General features: G+C 41.0%; 1 protein-coding gene across 1 annotated transcript in view; it reads left to right on the top strand.

The window, feature by feature from the left end:
* The window catches only part of DOK6 (docking protein 6), a 481,228-nt gene that overhangs the window by 356,357 nt on the left and 112,870 nt on the right, over positions 1-12,001 (top strand). Inside the window, exon 7 of the mRNA XM_061593326.1 lies at positions 2,806-2,923. Coding sequence (XP_061449310.1) covers positions 2,806-2,923 — 118 coding nt within the window. The remainder of the gene's footprint in view (positions 1-2,805; positions 2,924-12,001) is intronic.

The following is a 12,001-nucleotide window of genomic DNA, read 5'->3' as shown; positions in this document are numbered from 1 at the left end:
TTCCATCATCCTTGCCCTCTGGCTTTCTCCCTCACCATCCATTTCTTTCTTTCTTTCTCCCTCCTTCCCTCCCTCCTTCCTGACCATCTGGCTCTCCACTTCCTCCCTCGTGCCTCCTCACACAGAGCACAAAGGAAGAGCGACACTGAGCAGAAGGCCAGTGTGAGGCACATGTCTGTTGCCCACCAATCACAGGAACAGAAGACTTTCCCTGCTTCCCCCAAGTAATGGGAGGGGGGAAGGGAGTGAAACAAAAGAACTCCTGGTTTCTACTGTGCTTGCGTGACGTTATCCATAGTAATGCATTTTTATCAATTAATTAAAATCAAACCATGCAATTTTTTTACTTTAAACCTACTGAAGATTAAGCTCTGTGTTTGGGGCAAGCTCAGGGATTTGATTAGAGATACCTTACAGTCATGTTTGATTTTTAATGAACATCAACAGATTATGAGAACTTCTGAAGAAAAAAATCCAAACGGCTTCTTGTTTTTTTCTGTCCCGTTTTTCACTTTAACTTGTGAATTCTCCGTGGAGGTGTTGTGTATCACCAAGAAAACTTTCAGAGTTGTAGAGCAAACGATTCTGAATCCAACAGTATAAGACTTGTAATTTTTTGTTTTGAATTGGGACTATATAAAGCACCAGAAAGGTGGGGGGTATTTTCATTTAACATGGTAGAATGTGAAAAATCCCTACTGGCTATAGTATACAGCCACTCTTGTGGCTGTATAATTTTGAAACACTGAAATTCAATATCAGTTATTGTAAGGTGACATTGGTTTTATGTTTGTAAGTAACATAAAAAACTGAAACATGTTGCTTGCATAAGTATTCAACCCTTGTGCTATAGAAGCTCCCACAGATGAATGAAATTGCCCTATAGAGGTTATAATTTCCTTACCATTTGCCTCCACCTGTGAACCATTAAAGTTCCTGTCCCATTGTCAGGATAAAAAGCCCACTGCTGAAAGATACTTGGTTAGGCTGTGGATCTGAAAGAAAATGAATACCAAAGAGCATTCTACAGAAGTGACAGATAATGTAATACAAATGCATCGATTAGGAGAAGGGTACAAACTAATATCCAAGTGTTTGGATATCCCAGTGAGCCCAGCTGCATTACACCACCCAGGCACTGCCAAAAAAAGGTTGTCCCTCAAAACTCAGCTCTCAAACAAGAAGGAGGCTTACGAGAGAAGCCACAGAGAGGCCAACAATCACTTTGAAGGAGCTACAGAGTTCAGTGACTGGGAGTGAAGTAATGGTGTGCCAGTCAACCATATCAAGAGCTCTGCATAACACTGGCCTGTATGGAAGGGTGGCAATGAAGAAGCTGTTATTCAAAAAGTCCCATCTGAAAGCACGAGATTGCCCCAACTGCAATGTGGGAAAAAGTCCCATCTGAAAGCACGAGATTGCCCCAACTGCAATGTGGGAAAAGGTTTTGTGGTCAGATGAGACCCAGATAGAGCTTTTTGGCCAAAACTCAAAGCACTGTGTGTGATGCAAATTTAACACTGTCTGTGCCTCAAGACACATCATCCCTACAATGAAGTATGGTGGAGGCTGAATCAGATGTTTGTAATTTTCACTTTTTCTATCCTAATGCTAATTGGTTGCAACTTCAAAGCATTACTTACTCCAGAGCAATTTTATGGAAATCTAATAGGATCACTCTAGACCAAGTGTTATGTTTGCAGCAATTATTTTTATATATACAATCTGGAGGAAATCAATGAGAACACATCTACATATTTCTACATTCGCAGTAATTTCATACATTAGCTATAGTCTTATAATCTAGAATTTTCTGAGGGGAAGGACACATTGTTGTGATGTTCAGAGTAAAGATGTCCCTGTTGTACTTTAATTGTTATACAATAGCCTCTGTACAGGGTCCACATGAGAATTAATGCTGTTTTTTCCTGAATCATTACCTCCTAATGAGATTGCTGCTTGCCAACCCATGAACTCTGCACAGAATCCTGCCTCTTAGAGTAGCTGGTTCCCAGTTCTTCTCAGCCTTATTCCCAAATCCAGCTAAGTCTGACTAGAAAAAAGAGAGAGATGCTTTTCTTGGCAAAGAAAAAAAGAGTTGTCGAGTTTTACTTCCACAGAGGCCCTTCTCTCAGTCCCAACACCTTCGAAAGCACGATTGGTGGGGACACAAGATAGGACCTTCTTGGTGGCTGCCCCCAAGTTCTGGAACTCTCTTCCTAGGGAAGCACGAATGGCCCCTTACTTGCTATCCTTCCGTCGGCAGGCAAAGACTTTTTTATTCCGACAGGCTTTTGGACTAGAAGCTGTTTAAGATAGGACCTCATAAGGTCTGTTGTATTGTTCTATGGTCCTATTCTTAATGTTTTAAATTGTCTTAGTATTTTAAGTGTGTTTCATGGTTTTAATGTTACAAATAGTTTAATTCTATTTTAATTGTATATTTTTGTAGGTTTTTTACCTATGTGTAGTTTTTATTTGTAAGCCGCCCTGAGTTCCAGTTTTGGAAAAAGGGCGGGGTAAAAATAAAGAGTAATAATAATAATAATAATAATAATAATAATAATAATAACATTGGATTTCACTTGTAGTTCTAGAATCAGCCTCGTATGAATTCACCTGTCTTTAATATATTTTCTCTTGAGTTTTAGTAGACTCTTTTCAGTACCGCTGTACACAATTGAAAGTAGTTAACTGTGAGTAAACTATGCTTAATTCAGTACCCTGTTTGTGATTTTAGTGGTTTGAAACATGTAGTATAGATAAACTGGGGAACACAATTTGATGTTTTCTTCACCCTTCCAGCTCCAGACCAGTTTGACTGAACCAATGACATTACCCAAGTCAATCTCACTCCCTCGTAGTGCATATTGGCATCACATCACTCGGCAGAACAGTGTAGGAGAAATCTACAGTTTACAAGGTAAGATGCTTGAATATTAAAATGGTGTGTCCATTAGCTTATCTCATGTTGAGCAAAACTCATTCAAATTGCTTTCATTTGCACTGGGAATTTTCTCTGTTTCAATTACTGAAGCTTGTTATTAACCTCAGTAGAGATTATGAGATATGCTTCCTCCCCCACCCACATTTTTTTTAACTTCTTAGTCTAATGGTGCATATTATTACCAGAAATCTTGCATAGGTTGAGAAGTCAATTTGACAGTTAAGTTTTTAAATGGAATATGTGTGGCTTCTTAGTATCTAATGAATAAAGGTTGTATAGAATTTCTCATTCAATGTTTGCTGCTGGAGAAACTTTGATTTTTCACATTTCCCACAGATTTTTGGCCATTTCCCATGACAAGTAAATAGGCAATTATTGGCAAAGCCTTGTCAAATATAGGAGGAAAGGTGAGAGTGCCCTATATGCAGGAGAGGTATCTCTGGTGAAAGCCTAATTCTAGCCAGGGGTTGTGCATTTAAAAAGGACATTTGTCTGGCCAATGCTGAGACCATGAAGGTAGGAACAGATTTTTACAAGCAGCAAGGCAGAAGAAAAGCAGGCTAATTGTTTTAGGTCCTCTGGGAAAGAGACACATGGTAGCCACCTTCACTGGAGATATTCTTCTGTCATCTGCTCCCAGCTGAGACATTTTTACTGGGTCGTTAGGACCATAGGGATTCCTGGCACATTTTCTTTTATTCCAACACACTGAGAAAATGCTGAAACTAGCCTGAAAGTGACAAAATGTTTTGTTGCAATTTCAGACATAGGATTCTTGATGTGTGTCTATTGAATGGTTTATAAATGTTGTGAGCTGCTTTGAGGACTATAGTCAAAAAGTGGGATATAAATCTACTAAATGAAAAAAATAATAAATTAGGCACATTCACAGCTCATTTCACATGTATCTTCAGTTTGCAAAACCATAGAAATATATACCTGTAGATATAGATATATACACATAATTAATATATTACATATAATTAATTAGCATAACATTAATATAGTATTGATTTTTCATCAATAGTATAGATAGGTCAGATTGGGGGTAATGTCCTGCTTCACCTTTTCTGTACACCCAACAGGTATGCTTGTCCTGACTTTCCTATCAATTTCTGCTTATTTTATTTTCCCTGCCTCTGCAACCATGCCATGTCTGATATCTGACTAGAGGAGTCACTCTTCTTCATTTACTCTGAGATATCCTGTTGTATCTTTCTGTTAAGACTTTTACCTTAGTTTTTCCTCCTTTGGGATGTGAAAAAATCAACAGCCAGATTGGTTTTAGTCCAAAATCTAGATTCATCTCTTGTACAGATGTGTTTGATCTCTTAACCATTCCTATATACTCAGTGAAATATTAACAGTTCAGTGGATGTTTTAGATTCTGTTAACACCTACCAAACAGTGGCATTCCTCTGTTGTTGTTTTGTTTTATTGTATTTTTAAAATATTTTTATATTGCCTTTCAATAAACCAAAGGTAGGAAACTTTTTGGTCTAGGAAGCCAGATCTTATCTCACCCCATCCTGCAGGCCAGCTCTGATAGGTGGGTGGGGCCACCCATCTTTCAATTATCTGGCATCATGATGGTATCAGGTGACTGATGAGTGGGTGTTCCCATCCTCAGAGGGATGGGTCAGCTTCGCCTGTGAGTTCTCTGCATGGAATGCTCTGGTAAAATAGTACCAAGCAAGACCAAGCTCTCGTTCCACTAGCTGATGAGCAGAAGGTCTGCTCCTGCTCTCTGCAGGAGTCTGCTTTGTCAGCATGTTCCTGATTGGCCCCATTGGCAAAATAGCATCAGGCAGGACTGAACTCTTTGCTCACCAGATGATGAGCAGAAAGTGTCCTCTTGCAGGGAATGCATTAGCAAAGCAGCACACAGCAGGACTGAACCTACCCCCATCAGCTTGTGTCACCCAGTGATGTCAGCTAGTTGAGAGGTGGCTATTGTTTAGGAGAAATGGTTCTGTCGGCCAAATTGAACCCTCTGATGGATCAAGATTGGCCCATGGGCCAGAGGTTCCCCCTGTTACAAATTAACCAAGGCAGTGTATAACAAATTAAAACTGTATAAACAACAACATAAAAATATTTTAAATAAGGTATCATCAAAAACATTACAATCAGCAGTAGTGCTAAAAACAATTTTAAAGATCAAATTTAAAAAATGTGTCTACACCTTTCCTAAAAGCAGAGAGAGTGAGGACTGATCATGACTCCCAAGTGCTTTCCACAAATGCAGAAAGAGACAGGAGAAAAGTCTCTCAGGTGTGCCTATCAAACAGGACTTTGTAAAGATGACAACCTCAAAAGGGTCTCTACTGCAGATCTTAATAAGAGGACAGGTACATAATGAGTCAGACAGTTCATTAGGTAGCTGTGCCTTAAGTTGTTTAGGACTTTGAATTTAATTGAGGTGGGAGTGGGGCGTGGCAACCAATGTAGATCTTTCAGTATCAGTCAAATATAATCCCAATACTATGCACCAGTTAGAAGCTTAGTTCCCACATTTTGTATCAGTTGAAACTTCCATATACTCTACAAGGGTAGTCCCACTTTCTTTTAATTTACAGTTCTGTCCAAAGAGAAATGGATCCTTCCTTCAATTTCACCTGTTCTCAGGGTAGTTCTTCCTAGTTCCTATGCAGAATATGCTGGACTGAGGGCAGGAGCAGGAAGTTATCCTTTCTACCATTATTCTGACATCTTTTGGGTAGGACAGCATTAAACAGCACTGAAGAACCATTGCACTGCAGGGGAAAGTGTCACTACTGTTGCCTCCAGGACCATGCAAACAAGTAGAAACAAAGGATGTAGAAAGGGTGAGGCACAGTTTCAATAAACTTTGTGAAGCCACGTTCAAGTCAGAAAAGTTCCTAAAAGAACTTTTGGCTCAACTAAGTGGAAAAATGAACTGCTGTTCTAACAGATGATGGAAATTATGTATTGTGGTCTCTTCAGGCCTGGAATATTTTGCAAGTTAGTTACATTTCTATATTAGAGGATCTATTTAGAAATTAGAGTAAAATATGTATGTTAATTATTATGCCTAACAAACATAAATTCAGTACTTTCACAGTGTTTGTATATGCTGATAAGCCAGACTGTGGTGCATAGGAATGTTTGAAAAGGTTTTAAATCATGAAAAAAATCTTGATTTCACCACCATGTTGGTTGGACAGTTCCCTTCTATGCTCTCACTTGCTTCCTGCAATTATTTAAATTAAAGTGATTAACTCTTCAAAAGAAGGGTGCCCTATAAACACAGTAATATGAATAATTCCTTAATAATAATAAGTTCATGAATTTCTGGTATTTTGATTTAATTTGATGGCAGGACATTTGAGGCTTCAGTAACCTCTGCATGAGCCAGTCTTTGTCCCTGTCTTTAAAATGTAACTTACGAGTTTTTACTTTAGCCATGATGGATAAAAAAACAAGAAATCTCCAAACTCTATCTAAGCCCTGAATGCTTGTGTGATAGTGTTATGATCCATTTAAGGTTGATAAAAATTTGTGCTCAAAAAAGAAGTCAGGGAGACAGTGCATGATCCTGCGAACTGCTAAGCATTCAGGAGTGTTAAATTTGCACAGAGAAATGAAGAGAATGTCATACATCATCTATACATAGAACAATGGTCTCCGTTTGATTTCACAAATTGGTTATGTCAACACGGTATTTTGTATTTTGCTCAGTTAATATGCAGAGCTGCTACTTGAAAAGTATGCATCAGATCCTCTGCCATATAATTTGGAGACTATGATGATAATTTACTGGAAATTTATGAAATACTGTACTTAAGGATGTCAGTTTGTTTACATTCTCTATGCTTTCATATGAATAGGCAAATCACCATTGTTTATGCACATTCTCTGTTCAACTCATATTAACCATGACAATGTACATATATATGCTGAAGATATGTTTATGCAGTCAATTTCTAAACCAGGAACTGGTTTTAGAAAATATAGGACATATGGGTTATGTTGCCCAAAGGAGTACTTGACTGTTTTTGATTAAGCTACAGCAGTGTAAAATAAGAGGGAAATGATGTTTGTTTCCCTTTCATAAAGATTTTTTTCTTAAATTAACCCCAGCAGGTGGCCAGCTCTTGAAATAGTTCAAAAGACAGAATGTATGTATAGTAAAGCATGTGGTTTTATAGTGTGAATTCAACTGATAATGTATTCCACTGAATTTTTTTTAGAACAGGCTTCGAAAGTAAACACAATATGTGAGCATCAAGGCAAGTTTAATTATTTCATTTTCTCTGTTCTACAACTCTTTTGAAATAAAAAAAAATATTTCCATGGGTTGTGGGGAATGATGCCAGATTCTTGGATTTGGAAATTGGCCAAGGTAAACTATTTAGGCTGCAATCCTATACACATTTACTTGGGACTATGTCCTGTTGATCTGTTGAATGCCAAATCATCTTTAAATATAAGGTATGAAGCTCCAGCTGATGATGAAAGAATTTAAGAGTCTTGGGACAAGACAGCAAATAAATATATCAAGATGACATAAAAACACTAACAGGCCCAACACATCATTTATGTGTGCCAAGCAGAGTGGTAAGCAGCAGTAATGCAGTAGAAGCTCTGCTCACAGCCGGAGTTTGATTCCAATGAAAGGAGGAAGTCGAATCTCCGGTAAAAGGGGTCAAGGTCCACTCAGCCTTCCATCCATCCGTGGTTGGTAAAATGAGTACCTGGCATATGCTGGGGGGTAAAGAAAGGCCTGGGACGGAACTGGCAATCCCACCCCATATATATGGTCTGCCTAGTAAATGTCGCGAGACGTCACCCTAAGAGTCGGAAACGACTCGCACTACAAGTGCGGGGACACCTTTACCTTTTTACATCAATCTTGTAATTGAATTATTTCTTTATTACACAGGAAATTCTTCATACAGCCCAATTTGCATAAGTGCAATACATAGGCTTGTCTACAATGGTATTTTAATGGATAAATCTATTAATCTGGCTTTTCTATACAGGTTTAGGAGTTTGCCAGCAAATACTGAGTGCATCGTAGAGGTGTACTTGGAGATTGCCTTTGAATAATAATGAACCAGCTTGAATTCCATTTTCTTAAATGATTGCAATAATAAGCAAATATAATATTTCTCCATGGCTAGCTAGTTGTTGCACTCGCTTGTTGTCAGATTATTTCATTTTTTCCTTTGTGTTTAAAATATGGTACTACATTGCTGATGTTTTGTGGTAGTGGAATCATTTAAAATGCTGAAGTTGATGCAGGGGATGGGGGAACTGTCATCCATAACCTGCCATAGCACTTACTTTCTTTAAACTGCTGATTTCCCTGATATGAAACCTAGTCTAATGAAATATGGAAGATAAAGTAAGGAAGAAATAATTGTTGTAACAACTGCATTTATAGAGCACAATCCAGCAGAACATTCTGCTACCCAAGTCCTAATAAAATGAGAGAAAACCACAAAAGAGCTCTTGAATTTCAGTGAGACCTCTGTAGAACTTCCCCATGGATTGCACCATCAGGGGATATCATTTTATTATTGTAGTGTACTGTAGAAAAAATACAATTCTAACATCCTCATGAGCAAAACTAAAAACACGTCCCAAATTACTCTTTTAAAAAATCTCCATTCACAGACTAAACATGAGGATAGACACTGCTGTTGAGCTTAGTAATGGACTGTCATTTTCCCCATTACCTGTTGAGTGGATAGAAAATTGATGGCTCTGAAATACCAGGTGCAAAAGCATGTTGGTGGAAAGGGTATGAATGCTTATAGTATGCTTCTACTGCCAACATGATATTCCAGTTAATAAGTGGGTTCCATGGCAAAGAACAAGCAGAAGAATATGCCCCTATGGATAAGGGTGAATACCATAATTTCCCCTAATTCTTACCAGAAATAAGAAATAGAAAGAAGGAAGTGTATGAACTACTTTCACTGAACAATAAAGTGCTAGGGGTTGATGAACAATCCATTCATGTCCCCACTACGTGTCACCAGTAGAACATAAAATTGGGCTTGATGCAGCCACCCCAAGGAGACATGTAGGCCCTCCCTCCACTACTGTAAGTCAATTATCCACTCTGTGCTAAGCAGCAATACCCATCAGTTCTAGAATTCTCCAGAAAAGACTCTCCTGGCGTTGCTGCACTGCACCAGGGAATTTTAGTGCAACACAGAGGGAGTCAGAGATACAAAACCCACTATTTATTTCTACCTCATCCCCATCCACTTAATGCTGGTACATTAACTATAGTGGCTCTTCCTTAACTCACTCTTCTGCAACCTGCATCTTTCCAGATCCTTTTGTGATGTGTAACTTATATCCCATTAAAAAAGTACCAAATAGGGTGTTGCGACTGAGGAGCGAAATAAGACACAGACACATCAGCTTGGGTTGAACAAGGGCCACTTTATTAAATTATAGCAAAGTGACCTGCAGAGGGAAAACTGAGGTGCAGGAATTGTCTATAAGCAAGCAGCTTGCCATACAGCTCTTGGGCAACCAGCCCCTGCTGGGGCAAAGGGCAAGCCCATCTGCTTACCCCTTACCCCGGCCACACTCTGTAGGTGAGTAGGGGGGCCTTCTCACATCACCACCCCCCTGGACTGTGAAACTCCGGGTGGATGAGGTAAGTTGGCCCCAGAAGCAGCCCATATCCTGCCCTTAAGCCATAAAGCCCTGACAGACAGGCCTCTGGAACCGCCAATCACCTCCAAAGGTGCCTAAGGGGGCAACCTAGCTGTCCTTACCTACTTCCCTTCCCGCACCTTCCCGCCACAAAAGGGGATAAATCTCTATTTAGTTCCCCTTTACCCCACTGCCGAGAAGCACCTCTCACATACACCTCTGCAGGTCTTACCAAAAATTGTTGTTCCCTGCATCGGCCCTATACAGTTCAACCCTCCAATGCTGTATGTCCGGATGCTGAACAGCCAACCCCCCATGCCCAAGAAGAGCCAACCAAATCTGCCGGTTGACCTTCCATGCCCGATCAATCCCCCATGAGCCCCATACACCACATACACATGGGAGAGGGGAGGCACCAGACATCCAGTGGCGTATCTTAGTCGCAAGCTGACATCGCGGGAGAAGAATTATTCGTCGGTCCAAAAGGAGTCCCTAGCGGCCATGTGGGGACTGAGCAAGTTGCGCCCATACATGTGGGGATGAAGATTTACAGTGACAATGGATCATCGAGCATTGCTATGGTTAGAGACTATGAGAAATAATAACACCATGTTGCAGAGGTGGGCCTGGGCTTTACAAGATTACCAGATGGACTTTAAGTTCATAAAAGGCAAGGACAATGTATTGGCCGATGGACTTTCAAGGCAGGTGGCCGGGACTGCAGTGACGTGACCCAGACGTGGGTGCGAAAAGACATTTTCCCCAAAGAGACTTGTTTTTTATTATTAACGCGTCGTATGAATCCTAGAGCAGGAATAATACTTTGCTGTTATTTTAAGGGGAGGGGAAATGTGATGTTCCTGCTTATATTGTAAATATGGTAAGTGCTGGTTATATAGAAGATATATGGTAAGTGGAGTGAAAGAGGAGGGGGAGTACATGAGCAGTAGAATGCTGGATGATTGGCTGAGCGTTTGAATGGCTGGGAGTATAAATGGAAGAATGACAGTTGAATCTGGGTGGTGAATTGGGAGGTGGATGTTGGAGAGAGGTGGGTGGTGTTTGGTGTTGTTGTTGAGAGTGAGTCGGAGTTCTGAGGCAATTAGTAAGAAGTCAAGTACATAACAGAATATAGATGAAACCATATGCTTGTGAAACATTCCTTAAGTAATCTTGTTATTTCTAATACTAAATAAATATTTCTTGGTTAAACAAAAGCCTGATTCCTTCAGCTGGGAAACAAAAACCAGGGGGAATAGCAAAGTAACCAAGGCTGAACAGTTTGTATCGAATGGTGGCAGTGGCAGATCGGAGGAAAGTGTATCCAGTCCCACATAGAAACCCAGGGCTGTATGCTTCAGAGTCAAGAGGCTGCAGGGGGGGTTGGGAATTACCTATACCCATAGACACAAGGTATCGAGATAGCCAGGCAGAGACTAGGCACAGTCTATTGGCTAAAAGGGTTACAGAGTGTCGGGTGGTGCTGCCTAGCAGTGGGATCTTTTGAGATGGGTGCTAGTGCTGTAAAGGGTAAGAATAAACCTGACGATCCTGTCTGCTGGTAGCCACAAGTGAGAGCTTCACAGGTGGTGCCAGGGAGGGACATCACATGGGAGAATGTCTGACCACAGCAGATGTACCGAAGGCAAACGTAGCCTTATCAACTGCTTGTCCTCACATGCCTGCCAACTGAGGGCTTTGCACTTAAGTAGCCGAGGCCATTGTTGCCTCCCAAACTGCATGTCCTCACATGCCTGCCATCTGAGGGCCTTGCCTCAAGTAACCAAGGTCATTCACACCCAGGGGAATGACCACCACATGTGGAACCGTCCGCACTGAACCATGCTGGAACAAAGTGGGCAGGAGCCTATCCCAACACATTCCTTGCCAGTCAAGCCACTGCACTGCAGCCCATCGACTGAGGCCCAACTGTGAGCCCATGCTCAATTTTGCAGCCCTCCGGGCTGCCCAGAACACCATACTGTGGCAGCATATTAGGATGCGCATCTGCTCCATACCTGTCCAGCAACCTGTCAAAAACAAATTACAACTTGTTATGCTTCCAAATTCCCAGGTCCTCTAAAAGGGGTGAATGTAGCCCTTATAAGCACCAGAGGACCAGCGTCCAATGGCCTGTATGTTTGCCTGAGAAAACCCAAGACCTGCTGCTGTAGAAGCAACTCCAATTCTAAAAGAGTGGGTTCCAAACCCTGAGGGGTCCTGCCCTAGCCCCTGCAAGGCCTGCTTTGTGAGCGCCCAAAACTGATATTTTGGGGGGGATCCCCACTTGCATGGGTGAGCAAATATCCTTTCCAGATCCCCTGGCCCCCAGAAAAAGCTTGCAAAGCCCACACAGGGCAGAGGTTTGGTACCAAGGAAGGGGCTAAATGCACGATCTGCCCCTTGCATCTC

The sequence above is a fragment of the Rhineura floridana genome, chromosome 1 (assembly GCF_030035675.1).
Source record: "Rhineura floridana isolate rRhiFlo1 chromosome 1, rRhiFlo1.hap2, whole genome shotgun sequence".
NCBI classification, from domain to species: domain Eukaryota; kingdom Metazoa; phylum Chordata; class Lepidosauria; order Squamata; family Rhineuridae; genus Rhineura; species Rhineura floridana.
Note: the sequence above shows the minus strand (reverse complement) of the source record. Positions and strands in the feature narration are given on the sequence as shown.